The sequence below is a fragment of the Lampetra fluviatilis genome, chromosome 64 (genome assembly GCF_964198595.1).
Source record: "Lampetra fluviatilis chromosome 64, kcLamFluv1.1, whole genome shotgun sequence".
Taxonomy (NCBI): Eukaryota; Metazoa; Chordata; class Hyperoartia; order Petromyzontiformes; family Petromyzontidae; genus Lampetra; species Lampetra fluviatilis.
Genome location: NC_136338.1, coordinates 2,273,075 through 2,288,609, shown reverse-complemented (window position 1 = coordinate 2,288,609; position 15,535 = coordinate 2,273,075). Strand labels below are relative to the sequence as shown.

General features: G+C 56.5%; 1 protein-coding gene across 1 annotated transcript in view; it reads left to right on the top strand.

Moving 5' to 3' along the window:
* LOC144951879 (SH3 and multiple ankyrin repeat domains protein 3-like) overlaps positions 1-15,535 on the top strand; it is a 125,165-nt gene that overhangs the window by 29,830 nt on the left and 79,800 nt on the right. The window contains exons 2-3 of the mRNA XM_078882228.1: positions 5,299-5,552; positions 6,209-6,412. Of these exons, the coding sequence (XP_078738354.1) occupies positions 5,331-5,552; positions 6,209-6,412 (426 nt within the window). The 5' untranslated portion in view covers positions 5,299-5,330. The remainder of the gene's footprint in view (positions 1-5,298; positions 5,553-6,208; positions 6,413-15,535) is intronic.

Here is a 15,535-nt window from a genome sequence, read left to right as displayed (position 1 = left end):
GCCACTGGGGAGACAAAGGCGGCCGGGTGGGCGTGAAGCTTGGCCACCCAACCCCTTCGTGTGCCGTGCCGGCCTTCATAGGTGCTACTCGCTAACGGCGCTTGCCCCTGCCATCTGTTACAGGCTACGCGGAGAGGGGGTGATCTTTGCACGTAACCAAGATCTGCATGACGCTTTATTGACGACGGCGTTCGAGGTTTTTTGGGGAAGCATCTTGCAACGCCGAAAAGTGCGGCGACACGGGGAGTGAGAGCCGGAGCGGAATGCGCCCATCGGCAGACGCGGATCGTCGTAACCGCCAGCCACTCGTTCCATTCCATATTTCGACACGTGTTTAAAGTTTGCTTAACATTGACCGTGTCGTGGCCTTCGACCCCCTGAGATTTTGAATGTCCTTGCCCTCCCCCCATCTCCCCATCGGCATGGACAGGGCTGCGCCTGCCCCGTGCTAGGCAGTGGAGGCAACAGTTGCAGGAGAAAGTGGGTGACGGTTGCCGGATACAGTGGGCAACAATTGCCAGGCACAGTGGGTGACAATTGCCAGGTACAGTGGGTGACAATTGCCGGGTACAGTGGGCAGCAATTTCCGGATACAGTGGGCGACAATTGCCAGATACAGTGGGCAACAATTGCCAGATACAGTGGGCAACAATTGCCAGGTACAGTGGGTGACAATTGCCGGGTACAGTGGGTGACAATTGCCGGGTACAGTGGGTGACAATTGCCGGGTACAGTGGGTGACAATTGCCGGGTACAGTGGGCAGCAATTGCCGGGTACAGTGGGCAACAATTGCCAGATACAGTGGGCAACAATTGCCAGGTACAGTGGGTGACAATTGCCGGGTACAGTGGGTGACAATTGCCGGGTACAGTGGGCAGCAATTGCCGGGTACAGTGGGCAACAATTGCCAGATACAGTGGGCAACAATTGCCAGGTACAGTGGGTGACAATTGCCGGGTACAGTGGGTGACAATTGCCGGGTACAGTGGGCAGCAATTGTCAGGTACAGTGGGTGACAATTGCCGGGTACAGTGGGTGACAATTGCCGGGTACAGTGGGCAGCAATTGCCGGGTACAGTGGGCAACAATTGCCAGATACAGTGGGCAACAATTGCCAGGTACAGTGGGTGACAATTGCCGGGTACAGTGGGTGACAATTGCCGGGTACAGTGGGCAGCAATTGCCGGGTACAGTGGGCAACAATTGCCAGATACAGTGGGCAACAATTGCCAGGTACAGTGGGTGACAATTGCCGGGTACAGTGGGTGACAATTGCCGGGTACAGTGGGCAGCAATTGTCAGGTACAGTGGGTGACAATTGCCAGGTACAGTGGGTGATAATTGCCAGGTACAGTGGGTGATAATTGCCGGGTACAGTGGGTGACAATTGCCGGGTACAGTGGGTGACAATTGCCGGGTACAGTGGGTGACAATTGCCAGATACAGTGGGCAACAATTGCCAGGTACAGTGGGTGACAATTGCCGGGTAAAGTGGGTGACAATTGCCGGGTACAGTGGGTGACAATTGCCAGGATACAGCGGGCGACAATTGCCCGGCACAGCGGGCGACGCTTGCTGGGCACGGTCGGGGGGGCGACAATGAGCCGGGACTAGTGACGAACACATGGGCTTCTCGTTGGGAAGTTGTTGACGACGCGCGGTGAGTTTCTCGCCGGTTCGCTCGCTCGCCAAAATATCCCCGCTGCCGCGAACGGGAGCGCTCTGGCAACGGCGCGCGGAGTGAAAAATACCGCTGCCGGTCACCGTCGCCGTCGCTCACCGCGCCTCGCCGTGCGCCGAGAAGGCCGCCGATACATTCGGAAGCCACCGGGATCTGCGCGCCTTTAAATCTGGGCTGGAAACGAATTTTTCTTGAGCGCCGCTTTCTTTGCGTTTGGGTTTTTGTTTCGTCCTTCCCCCACGCGCACCTCCCTATGAGCGCGGTCGGCCACGTAGGGCGGTGCGAAAGAAGTTAAACGTATATACAGACTCACACAGAGACCCATAGACTCACACAGAGACCCATAGACTCACGCAGAGACCCATATACTCACACAGAGACCCATAGACTCACACAGAGACCCATAGACTCACACAGAGACCCATAGACTCACGCAGAGACCCATATACTCACACAGAGACCCATAGACTCACGCAGAGACCCATATACTCACACAGAGACCCATAGACTCACACAGAGACCCATAGACTCACACAGAGACCCATAGACTCACACAGAGACCCATAGACTCACACAGAGACCCATAGACTCACACAGAGACCCATAGACTCACACAGAAACCCATAGACTCACACAGAGACCCATAGACTCGCATAGAGACCCATAGACTCACACAGAGACCCATAGACTCACACAGAGACCCATAGACTCACACAGAGACCCATAGACTCACACAGAGACCCATAGACTCACACAAAGACTCGGAGACTCACGCAGAGACCCATAGACTCGCGCAGAGACCCACAGACTCACACAGAGACCCATAGACTCACACAGAGACCCATAGACTCGCATAGAGACCCATAGACTCACACAGAGACCCATAGACTCACGCAGAGACCCGCAGATCCTCTCCGAGTCGTCCTCTCTCTCATCGAGAGCGAGTGAGTAATCTGCAGCGGCGCGTCACGCGTCGAAATCATCGTCATTACAATAATTACCGCATGGTGCGTTTATTCCTGGTCTGAATTTGAGCTGACGTTTCATTTCCCTCCGATTGTATTTATTTTTACGAATAAGCCCCGAGTTGCCCCCCCCCCCCACGAATGAATCTCTCTTGCCGAGTGTTCGTGCGTGCGTGGGTGCGCGAGCGAGCGACACGCGCACGTACGGCTGTCGGGAAGGCAGCGGCGGCGGCGTCGTTTTTAAGGCGACCACGAGCACCGGGTCGGCTCGTGGGCCGGTCGATGAGTCTGTGGGTCTCTGTGTGAGTCTGTGGGTCTCTGCGTGAGTCTATGGGTCTTTGTCTGAGTCTATGGGTTTCTGTGTGTGTCTATAGGTCTCTGTGCGAGTCTGTGGGTTTCTGTGTGAGTCTGTGGGTCTCTGTGCGAGTCTATGGGTCTCTATGTGAGTCTGTGGGTCTCTGTGTGAGTCTGTGGGTCTCTGTGCGAGTCTATGGGTCTCTGTGTGAGTCTGTGGGTCTCTGTGTGAGTCTCAGACCTCGGACCAGTTGATATATCACTCCCCACTGATGTTGGCCGTGACCGGAAAATCGCGGTGCGTCACGTGACTCGCGAGCCACACGGAGTCACCGCTCCCCCCACCGCCCCCCGCTCCCCCTGCCCTTGAAGAGTGAACGTCACTTACCTAAGGGGGCCATTGATTAATTCCCCCTTTCTCGCTCGCTCGCTCGCACTCATCGGCTCGCCGTGGCTATAAATACGAACCGAAGAATAAATATAATGATAGAGTGATGATGCTGATGATCATGGGAATAATACAAGTAATGTGTGTGTATTTATATTGAACTTCATTCGTACCGTACGTGGCCAATAGTGCTTATCGGAGGTGTTGGGGGTCTCTGTGTGAGTCTGTGGGTCTCTGTGTGAGTCTGTGGGTCTCTGTGTGAGTCTGTGGGTCTATGTGTGAATCTGTGGGTCTCTGTGTGAGTCTATGAGTCTCTGTGCGAGTCTGTGGGTCTCTGTGTGAGTCTATGGGTCTCTGTGTGAGTCTATGGGTCTCTGTACGAGTCTATGGGTCTTTGTCTGAGTCTATGGGTTTCTGTGTGAGTCTATGGGTCTCTGTGTGAGTCTATGGGTCTCTGTGTGAGGCTATGGGTCTCTGTGTGAGTCTATAGTTCTCTGTGTGAGTCTATGGGTCTTTGTCTGAGTCTATGGGTTTCTGTGTGAGTCTATGGGTCTCTGTGTGAGTCTATGGGTCTCTGTGTGAGGCTATGGGTCTCTGTGTGAGTCTATAGTTCTCTGTGTGAGTCTGTGTTATCTCTGTGTGAGTCTCAGACTTCGGACCAGTTGATCACTCGCCACTGATATTGTCCGTGACCGGAAAATCGAATCAAGCTTGTCACATTACGTAGCGCAGGTGCGCCAACTGCCGTGCCACCGCTCTCAACTGTGCGCGCCGGGGAATTTCCGAGGCCTCTGTGAATCTGGGTCGGGTGAGCGGCGACTTACGGCAGTCGTAATCATAATCATCGTCGTCTCTCTACGAGAGCGAGCGAGTCTGTCGAGGCTACGCGGTGCACCTAACCTGGCACCAGCGCCTCGCCACGACACGATAGCCATGGTGACGTCACCGCCACTTTGTGGTGAATAGCGGTTGTGGTTGTCGTGCAAGCTTAAGTTTTTCCATTCTGTCCGTGCATTGTATTCCTCCATCCACCCACGTGCTTGTCTGTGTGTCTGCCTGTCCATCCGCCGCTCTCTGTCCGTCAAACAATCGCTTGAGTTGCAGTTAACTCGGCATTAGCTGTGGGCGGATGTACGTATTGTTCGAATTTTGAACTTCTAGTGATAGGTTTTTACCCTTTCAACTGGTACATAAACTGACACCTTTATACAAGGCATCATCATTATCATCATGAGAGTTGTTTCTTTTTGTTTGCATTTTGACTGCTTGTGTTGTGGTTATTGCAAACATGATGCCTTGTAGAAAGGTGTCAGTTTTTGTACCAGTTGAAAGGGTAAAAACCTATTACTACAATTTGCCACTGGTAAAGGAGGTCTCATAGTGTAAATGCTTACCCCGAGCTCTCAATACTCTGATAGTGCGCTGTCTTTGAGTTGTACGCCTTTTGGCGTCATCTGGTCCAACACCAATGGAGACTAGGCTCTAAGAAAAGCTGTCTCGGGTGTGGACCAATCAACATCAAGGACAGTGCATATCATTATCATCATCAGAGTTGTTTCTTTTTGTTTGCATTTTGACTGCTTGTGTTGTGGTTATTGCAAACATGATCGCTTGTATAAAGGTGTCAGTTCTTGTATCAGTTGAAAGGGTAAAAACCTATTACTATAATTTGCCACTGGCAAAGGAGGTCTCATAGTGTTGAACTTCTTTCGCACCGTACGTAGCCAGCCGCGCTAATCGGAGGTGCGCGTGGGAAGGACAGCGAAACCAAACCGCCGTGTGTCTGCCCGGCATTCCGTTCCGCTTTTGCCGGGCGAACGAAGCTCGATCCTGAAGAAGAAGAACGAGACGCCCCCGGCGCGTGGCGCGAAACGTCGGACACCGTGCCGTGCCAGTGGAGTCGCCGTCCGTGACCCGCCCCGTGAGTGACCGTGTGCCGGTGTCGTCGCGCGCCCTCCCGCCCCCGCAGTGATGTGAAACGTGGCGGCGGTGGCGGCAGCCATGCCTGTGAGCCCCCCTCCCAGCGAGGATGAGGCGGCCGCCAGCGGCTCGGAGGGCAGCGGCGGCGGCGGCGGCGAGTCCGACGGGGAGGGGTCGTCGCGCGAGGAGACCATCTACGACACGATCCGCGCCACTGCGGAGCGAACGCCGGGAGCCGCGGGCGAAGACGCCGGCCTCAACACGATGGTGGTGCGCGTCGGCGTGCCCGAGCTCCACCAGACGGTGAGGGCGGTCAAACGGGGGCGGCGCCGGGCAAAGGAGCGGGAAAGCTGGGCAGGACCCTCTTGGGTCTTGAGACTCGGCGAGGCTTTTCCCGGGTTAAACGAGCGTCGTTTTGCTTGGCAACGAATCGTAACGTTGGCTGCGAAGCACCTGCGTGTCAACCGATGATCTGTACTCACACTTTTCAGACGCTGTCTCCCCGACAGACCTGGTCTTCACCTGAGGGACGGCTGCTTGCGTTGTGGCCGAAACGTCGTGAGAATTATTTTATCATGTTTTATTTTTATTATTTTATTACTCCCCTTCTACGTGGCTTTACCGAAAGAACCAAGAAGATGTACTCGCACTCTTAGGCTTTTTCGGTAAAGTCACATGGGTAAAAAATAAAATTAATGGAAGTAATAATATAAATAAGATAATAAACCACGACGTTTCGGAGGCAACGCAAGTCTCCGTCAGCAGGTGGGACCGTCACGGCTAAAATTACCGCGTCAAGTGAGGCAAAACTCCAAGAGACCAGCCCTTAAATACAAGTTAAGGGGGGGGGGAGGGGCTTATCTGAATGTGGTAACCAGGGATTGGAACGTGGTGGTGGTGGTGGGCGGCGCTACAAGAGGAATGACACGTGTTTCGTGCTCTCTCTTGCTCGCTCGCAGAAGTGCCTACGCTTCAACCCGGACGCGCTGGTGCGCGAGGCCAAGCAGCGCATCCTGCAGACACTCACGCAGAGCCTCAGCGACGCCCTCAACTACGGCCTCTTCCAGCCCGCCTGCAACGGCCGCGCCGGAAAGTTCTTCGACGAGGAGCGGCCCCTGCACGACTACCCGCAGCCCCCCAACACCGGCGTGCCTTACCTGGAGGTGCTGCCCTGCCTTCACGCACCTTGCCCCCTCTCTCTACCGCGCTACCCTTGCCCACCCTGCCCTTCCCTGCCTTGCCCTCACTCCCCTCCCCTCCTCGCCTCCCCTCCCGTCCCCCCCATCTCGTCCTATCCTTGCCCACCCTGCCCTGCCCTGACTTGCCCTCACCCCCCCCTCGCCTCCCCTCCCGTCCCCCCCATCTCGTCCTACCCTTGCCCACCCTGCCCAGCCCTGGTCCTACCGTGCCTCGCCGCCCGTAGGCCCTGCTTCCCTGCGCTTTGTGTCGCGTGGCGCTGCCGCCCCAGCGTCCTCGGGTTTTGCGCTGCCCCGGCCCCCCCCCCCCCCCCGGCCCCCCCCCCCTCTCCGCGGTGCATCCCTCGCGGCAATGCGCCGCTCCCCGTTCGTGCCGGGGGATGTTCGCCGCCCCGCCGGTCGTCGCGAAACGTCATCTCCTCGTGGCTGCACCGGACCCAATTTGTAGCGGAGCGTGCAGTTTCCCCGTGCCCCGGGGGCCTTGTGACTTGCGTTCGGTCTGCGGTGCGGGGGTCTCCGCGATCGGTCGCGGTCGGCTGCGTTACGGCTGCGTAGGAAGTTTGAGCGAGCCGGGCACGATCGACTTCCCGGCCCGGCACGGTCCCGGCGGCGTGCCGGACGTTCCCGCGAGCGGCGTCGGAACACGGTGGGCGGGGGCGTGGTGAAGCGTGGGCCTCTTCTCTCCCGGAAACGTTTGGAGCCGTTGGGGTGAGAGTAGGCGACAGGATAACGCCACCGGAGCTGCGAGACCCAAGGGGGCGGTCGGCAAACCCAGAGGAACGAGCGGGGCCATTTTTTGGTTCGAATTCGGTTGTAAAACAAACAAAAAAAAAAGCTCGATATTTTGAGTCGCCAATGCCACTGTGTGGTGAATACGAGACAAAACTGGAATTTCGTGGTAAACTGGACTTCCGTGGTAAACTGAACCCCCATGGTGAACTGGACTCCCATGGTGAACTGGAATTCCATGGTAAACTGGAATTCCGTGGTAAACTGGATTCTATGATAAACTGGACTGCCATGGTAAACTGGAATTCCATGGTAAACTGGACTCCCATGGTAAACTGGACTCCCACGGTAAACTGGACTTCCATGGTAAACTGGACTCCCATGTTCAACTGGAATGCCATGGTAAACTGGACTCCCACGGTAAACTGGACTTCCATGGTAAACTGGACTCCCATGGTGAACTGGACTCCCATGGTAAACTGGACTCCCATGGTAAACTGGATTACCACGGTAAACTGGACTCCCATGGTAAACTGGACTCCCATAGTAAACTGGACTCCCATGGTAAATTCGACTCCCATAGTGAGGGGTCGGCAAACCAAAATGCTCCAGAGTCTAGAGAGTCGCCCACTGCTCTAGAGACGCGTCCACCTCAAGCGGTGGTGCGAGCGAGCAGTTGCAGGGGCTGTACCTTTTTACATTCTTTGCGCGATGGAACACCACCACCCCATCGTCATCATCATCATCGTCGTCGTCGTCATCATCGTCGTCATCATCGTCGTCGTCGTCGTCGTCGTCATCATTGTCGACGTTTCGGCCACAACGCAAGCAGCCGTTGTGGCCGAAACGTCGTGAGAATTATTTTATTATGTTTTATTTTTATTATTTTATTATTTCCCTTCTACGTGACTTTACCGAAAGAACCAAGAAGATGAATGAATCCCTGCAGTCACGAAAGCGTTAAATCGCATTGAAGCAACTTGTAGTTTTCATCACCTAATTTATTTTAATGTTAATCTTGTAAAAACACAATTTGCACGTGTGCCATTTCATTCTCAGGTCCCAATCCAACCGATAGCAAGAGTTCATTATTGTCTGGATAATTCTAGCAATGTATTTCAAATCTAGTGCAATAAAGAAATTGAGTAAAAAAATGATTAACCACCAAGAGAGGTACAGGATAGTCGGGGGACCTGGAATTCTCACGCTGTAGACGAATCTGTGCGTGCAACATTTCAGCTCGTTAAGGCTCCGGTGATCCGAACATATTAAAGCGTCGGTAGATTTGAAAGGATATGCGCGGACGGCAGGGCAAGTTAAACAAAAGCTTGCGCGTTGGAACAAAATCGACCTTGGCGTCACGTTCACGAGCATCGATGCGTTCCCAAGTCGGAGTAAGGCCTTCGTCCGCGGCAACTTGAAAGCGCGCACCGTGCGTACGATCGAATGCCTGGCAGAGGTCGCAACCGGATACACGATACCCATACCCTACCCGATACCCGGCTACCCGTACCCGGCCGGGTACGGGTACGGGTACCCGTTTGCGACCCTGGTGCGGCCGGGTACGGGTACGGGTAGGCCGTGAGTCACTGGTGAGTCACCGTTTGTCACTCATTTCGGGTAGGGTACGGGTAGGGAACGGGTACCCGTACCCGGCCGGGTACGGATACGGGTCGCCGTTTGCAACCCTGGTGCGGCCGGGTACGGGTACGGGTAGGCCGTGAGTCACTGGTGAGTAACCGTTCGTCACTCATTTCGGGTAGGGTACGGGTAGGGAACGGGTACCCGTACCCGGCCGGGTACGGATACGGGTCGCCGTTTGCAACCCTGGTGCGGCTGGGTACGGGTACGGAATCAAAACCCGTTTGCGACCTCTGGTGCCTGGTGAGCTGTTGCAGTGCATAACGCCATCAGTGCCGGGGAGGGTTGGCAGCCGACATCAGAGGCGGATGTAGAAACTTTCCGGGGGGAGGCGGCGTGGGATGGTTGGGAGGTCCCAAAATTCCAAGCCTTTTAAATAGGGGCCCCCCTAAATTAATTACACTGGTCCACACAAAAAAAAATTCTGGCCTGGACTTTGCAGCTGTTCTAGACTAATTTCAGGGTGCTGATTCCAAATCTGATCTCGGATTTGCTCTATCACATCTCATTTTTATGCTATCGGCATACCCCATTTTCATTGATTTTACCCGAAATTAACTCTGTCACTTATGATTGCGAGTTGTTGCGAGTCAGTGACTGCTTTAGTGCTAAAATACGGTGCTGTATTTTTAGGATAGTGTGTTTTTAAAATATCATTTTATGTAGATATCCACATTTATTTAATATTTTTCTTCCGCAGTTTTTATTGAAAATGCAATATTTGATATCTCAAAAACCTGATGTGATAGACAAAAACTGATGCCAGATTTGGAATCAGCACCCCAACATTACCTTAAACCTCTGGAATACCTTATGCCAGAAAAAGTGTGTTGACCAGTGTTATAATCATAACATTCCCAATATTTCCTAAGGTATCAATAAAATATCCCCCCCCCCCCATCCCCCCATCGGATCCGCGGCTGGCCTTGCGAACAGCACTTGCCGCGAATTTGTACGTAGGCTACACGGGGGATCTTTGTGCGTGTCTCACGTGTCTGTCTGGCGGTCCCTGTGTGTGTATATGACTCAGCGCGTGTGTGGGTGTGTGTGGTGGTGGTGGGTGCCAGTTGGGGAGTGGTGGTGCGGCGGTTAGCGCTACGCTACGCTACGAACCCGGCGACCCGGGTTCGATTCCCGCTCACGGCCAATACCGGTGACGATTATCTGAACCGGTCGCGGGCCTCCCCTAGGTCGACTCGGCCTCAAACGAGTAAACATCACCGCTGGGGAGACAAAGGCGGCCGAGCGTGGTGTTGTCCACCCACCCCCTCGTGTGCAGTGCCAGCCTTTATAGGTGCTCGCTAACAGCACTTGCCCCTACAGTCTGTTACAGGCTACACGGGGGATCTTTGTCTTTTTTGTTGTGCCAGTTGGCACAGTGGGGGAGCACAGGTGGTGCATCTGCCAGTCATCTCAGTCGGTCAACCCGTGGCACCCGCCGGGGTCTGTCACGTGACCACGCTCCTCCTCCTGCCCGCCGGCAGTGTCACGTGGCGGCCACGAAGTGCACCTAGCCTGGCACTCGGCGGCGAACGGGCCGAATCCGTCGTCGTCTGTTTGTCTGTCGTTGTTGTTGTCGTCGTTGTTGTCGTCGTTGTTGTCGTCGATATTGTTATCGTCGTCATTTGTTCTTGTCGTTGTTGAAGTCGTCATTGTCATTGTTGTCATTGTTGTTGGTGTCGTTGTTCGCGTTGTTGGCGTCATCATCGTTGTTGTGATCGTTGTTGTCATCGTTGTTGTTGTTGTTGTCGTCGTTGTCATCGCTGTTGTCGCCGTGCGTCACGAGTGTCCAGTGCGCGCCGCTCGCTGTCGCGGCGACGGGGAGCTGTGAGGCCGCCGTGGGACCCCGTCTCCCAGCGCTTGAGCCGGGGGGCTCTTTCTGGAGTAAATCCCCGCCGGGTTGAGTTCCCTCCTCCCCCTCCCCCCGCCCCACCACCCCCTCCCCGCTCCGTTGGCTGCGATCTCCCTCGGATGACTTCGAGCCGGCGGCGAGCACCCAACGACTAATCCCGCGGGAAGCTTTCGCGAGCCGCACGGCCGTGACGCGAGAGGCTCACGTCCCACCGTCGCAGGGGAGAGAGAGACGGAGAGATCCACGTGTCTCTTTGGTTCTTTCGGTAAAGTGACGTATAAAGAGAAAATAATAAATTAAATATTTGTATGGTAGTATTTAATTTGTTCTTTTCTCTTTATACGTCACTTTACCGAAAGAACCAAAGAGTAATTCCTGCAGTCACGAAAGCTCCAAATTAAGTATCTACGTGTCTCTTTAGAGTCTCGCTTTCAGGATGTACCCCCGCGAGTAGCTTTGAGGACAGCTTGGATGGGTTACGAGTTGGCTTTTTGTGCGAGGAAACTGAATTGCCCCCAGGATACTTTGAAACTTTACACCCAAACTTTTTAAAAGTTTGTTTACCAGGTGACGGAGGCCCCCGCTGATACCCGTGGCAGCTCCTTCTCAGAGGCGACCTCGGCCACAGACGATCGCCCGACCCCAATTGGCTCGCCACATGGAGCATTTTTATAGCGGCGTCCAAACGCCCTCAACGCGTGATGTCGATTCTAAATGTTGGGGGTGAGAGTGGGGGTGGAAACCGGAGGACCCGGAGAGAAAACAAATCCACGACCCAGGTTTGCGCCCGCGTAGCGGTGGAGGTGGTGGCGGTGGAGGTGGTTGAGGTAGTGGTGGCGGTGGAGGTGATGGAGGTAGTGGTGGCGGTGGAGGTGCTGACTGTGGTGGCAGTGGTGGCGGTAGTGGTGGAGGTGATGGCGGTCGTGGTGGAGGTGGTGGCGGTAGTGGTGGAGGTGGCGGTAGTGGTGGAGGTGGTGACGGTGGTGACGGTGGAGGTGGTGGCGGTGGAGGTGTGTTGCGGTAGTGGTGGAGGTGGCGATAGTGGTGGAGGTGGTGACGGTGGAGGTGGTGACGGTAGTGGTGGCGGTGGTGGCGGTGGCTTTATCATATTTCTGTATTTATAGACGAGGCGTCGTGTCCCAAGAGTGCGCCAGATTTTGAAACGGGGCGCGGAGGCGAGAGGCTCGGGGTGGGGAGGAGCCCCCTCTGGACGAGTCACGGTCGCCGAGGGAGGGAACGCCGCAGTCCCCTGTCAGTCAATAAAATAATCGTGTTCATTGCTGCCACGCGCAATTGTCACTTGTGCCCAAAGGCAGCGTGGGTAGTTTTGGTCTTCTCTTTCCACGCTCGCCAAGACGTCTTTGAAGAGTCCGCCCACACTTTACCCTCCTGGCGCAGCGGTCTTCATGAAGCAGCAGCAGCAACAGCAGTAGCAGCAGCAGCAGCAGACCGCTTGTGTTGCGATGGAAACGTCGTGGGATTTTGCTTAATATTTTTTTAATTGTATTTTTTTTATTTTCCATGTACGTGGCTTTACCGAAAGAACCAAAGATTCTTAAATCCCCACCACCCCCCCTCCCCCCAGCACGAATAATTTGAACCGGTCCTGGGCCTCCCCTAGGTCGACTCAGTCTCAAATGAGTACCTGCAGCGGTGTGTTGAACATCGCCACTGGGAAGACAAAGGCGGTCGGGCGCGCTGGCCGCCCACCCCCTCGTGTGTGCCGTGCCGGCCTTCAAAGGTCGCTGCTCGCTAAAGGCACTTGCCCCCAACAGTCTGTTGAGGCTATACGGTGGGGGGGGGAGGGGGGGGTGGGAATCTTTGTTTTTGGGGGGCAACCCATGGCACCTGGGGTCCGTGCCGAGGCCTCCTGCCGGCAGCGAGCCCTTCCTCCCCTCGCGGCACGGGCTAGAGAAGAGATGGAGTGACGTGGTACAGGAGGACGTGGAGCTGAGTGGACTTGCCGATGACTGGTACCAGCGGTGTCAATATCGGCCTCTGTGGAGGAGGCTCGTGAAGGACGCTGCTACTGGGCAGTTGGAGGCAGTCGCCCTTCAACAACAACGGAGGGCGGAGGAGCGACGCTCACAACAACGAGCGGAGCACCGGGTGGCTAAAGCACAGCAAGTTGGCACAGTAGGGGGCACAGTTGGTGCATCAGCCAGTTGTCTCAAATCAGTCGACCTGTGGCATCTGGGTCTGCCCCGTGACCTCCTGGCAGCGGGCGTTCAACACTTCACGTGGCCTCAAGGTGCACCTAGCCTGGCACAAGCGCCGCGGTGACGTCGCCCACCGAGCTGCGAGCCCAGAGACCCGAGTTCGATTCCCGCTCGCGGCCAACGCCGGTGACGATGATCCCAACCGGTCCTGGGCCACCCCTAGGTCCACATGGCCGCCTTGAGTGCTGGTACCACCACACCTGGTGTGGTGTGGAGGCATCGTCACTGGGGAGACAAAGGTGGCTGGGTTTGGCGTTGGCCCACCAACCCCTCCATAGGCGTTTGCCGTTCTGACACTCCACCGTTGCTCGCTAAGAGCACTTGCCCCGACAGCCTGTTGGAGGCTATCCGGGGGGGGATCTTTGTCTTTGCACGCGTGCGCCCATCGGCCTCAGCTTGTCGGAGCCCCGAACGGACCTAAGAGGACGGCTGCTTGCGTTGTGCCCGAAACGTCGTGAGATTTGCATTTTATTATGTTTGATTTTTATTATTTTATTACTTCCCTTCTACGTGACTTTACCGAAAGAACCGAGAAGATAATCGTGGGGCTGTCCCCCGCGCAGCCAGTAGATCGCACTGCCTGCCCGCTGGTCGGACGTCGCCCGTCACCTCCCCCTCCAGCCACAACCCACTCCACCACCGCCCCCCACGATGGAGCGAGTGAGCGAGAGGGAGGGAGGGAGAGGCGGCTCGCGGTGCACGTGTGCTCTTGGCTACGCCACGCACGGAGCCCGCGCTTGTGCCAGTGCTGCTCCGGGCAGGCAGGCAGGCAGGGATGTAATGTGAGCTGCCGCTAAGAAGGTGGGGATATTTATACGACGAAAACTAAACCCTGACGGGCGGTGAAGTCGGCCCCAAGTCAGCCGCAGCGATGGATTGATGAGAAAAACAAATGGAGTCTAACGAAATAAAAACAACATTTTAGAATGGTCAAAGATCTTCTCGGCTCCTCCCGCTCGAGTCACCGCCGGTGCTCGCGCCCCGGCAACAGAGCCCCGGCAACGGAGCCCTGGCAACGGCGCCTTGGCAACGGCCCCCCGGCAACGGAGTCCCGGCAACGGAGCCCCAGCAACGGCGCCCCGGCAACAGCGCCCCGGCAACGGCGCCTTGGCAACGGAGCCCCGGCAACGGCGCCCCGGCAACGGCGCCCCGGCAACGGCGCCCCGGCAACGGCGCCTTGGCAACGGAGCCCCGGCAATGGAGCCTTGTTAACGGCGCCCCGGCAACGGAGCCTCGGCAACGGAGGAGGGCGGCGGTGAGAGGAGAGGGGAGGGAGGGGAGGGGTGGGGGGTGGTGTACGCGTGAGGGCTTTGGAGTTGGTGACTCGCGAGAAGAAGGGGGGGTGGGGGGGGTTCGCCGGCTTCGACCGTCGCCCCTCGTCGTCCTCTCCCGCCGGCCATGCCTCTACCTGTGCAGCTGCTGCTGCTGCTGCTGCTGAAGGTGCGCTGGCGAGACGTGGCGTTTGACGCTGCCATGCAGCGCTCTGCTCTCGTCTCTCCGACGCGACGTCGGGCGGGTGTCGTCTGGCGCTCGATTTCACCGACGATTCCCCCCCTCCCTGCTCCCCCCCTCCTTGCTCCCCCCTCCACCCTCCCCCCGCCCGCGCGAGCTTCTCCGGCAAAACTCGGTGGGCGGGAGGAGCTTCGGAAAGGGTAGCCGGCGGCGGCACGGCACCGAAACGTCGGACATCGTGCTGAACGACGCACGGTAACCCCCCGCCCCCCCCCTCACCCCCGTCCCTCCCCTCCCCTCCGCCCCTCCCCTCCCCCCCGTCCCCTGTCGCTCGGTGTCACGTCGCTATTCATGACGCCGGGACGACGCTCGCCGCCGGAGTGTGAAAGTTTTCAACAGCAGAGGCTCAAGACTCACTTTGTGTTTACAGCAGCCTCCTGCATTGTGTCCGCTGGGGGGGGGGGGGGGTGAGGGGGGCGAGGGGGGGGGGGTTCGCGCTGTACACGATTAGGCGGCGTTCGGCGCACCCGGAGAAAACCGACCGGGTTCGCAGGGACACGGGGGAGTCCATTGCCGTGCCCGGACGCGCAGTTTGCCGGTGTTTTCAAACTGCGTATCGGTCGTCGTATCGGTGGTATTGGTCGTTTTGGTCGTATCGGTCGGTTCGGTCGTATCGGTCATATCGGTCGTATCTGTTGGATCGATCGTATCGGTTGGATCGGTTGTATCGGTGGTATCGGTGGTATCGGTTGGATCGGTTGTATCGGTGGTATCGGTTGTATCGGTCGTATCAGTTGGATCGGTCGTATCGGTCGTATCGGTTGGATCGGTTGTATCGGTGGTATCGGTTGGATCGGTTGTATCGGTGGTATCGGTTGGATCGGTCGTATCGGTGGTATCGGTCGTATCGGTCGTATCGGTGGTATCGGTTGGATCGGTTGTATCGGTGGTATCGGTTGTATCGGTGGTATCGGTCGTATCGGTGGTATCGATTGTATCGGTGGTATCGGTCGTATCGGTCGTATCGGTGGTATCGGTTGGATCGGTTGTATCGGTGGTATCGGTTGTATCGGTGGTATCGGTCGTATCGGTCGTATCGGTGGTATCGGTTGGATCGGTTGTATCGGTGGTATCGGTTGTATCGGTGGTATCGGTCGTATCGGTGGTATCGATTGTATCGGTGGTATCGGTCGTATC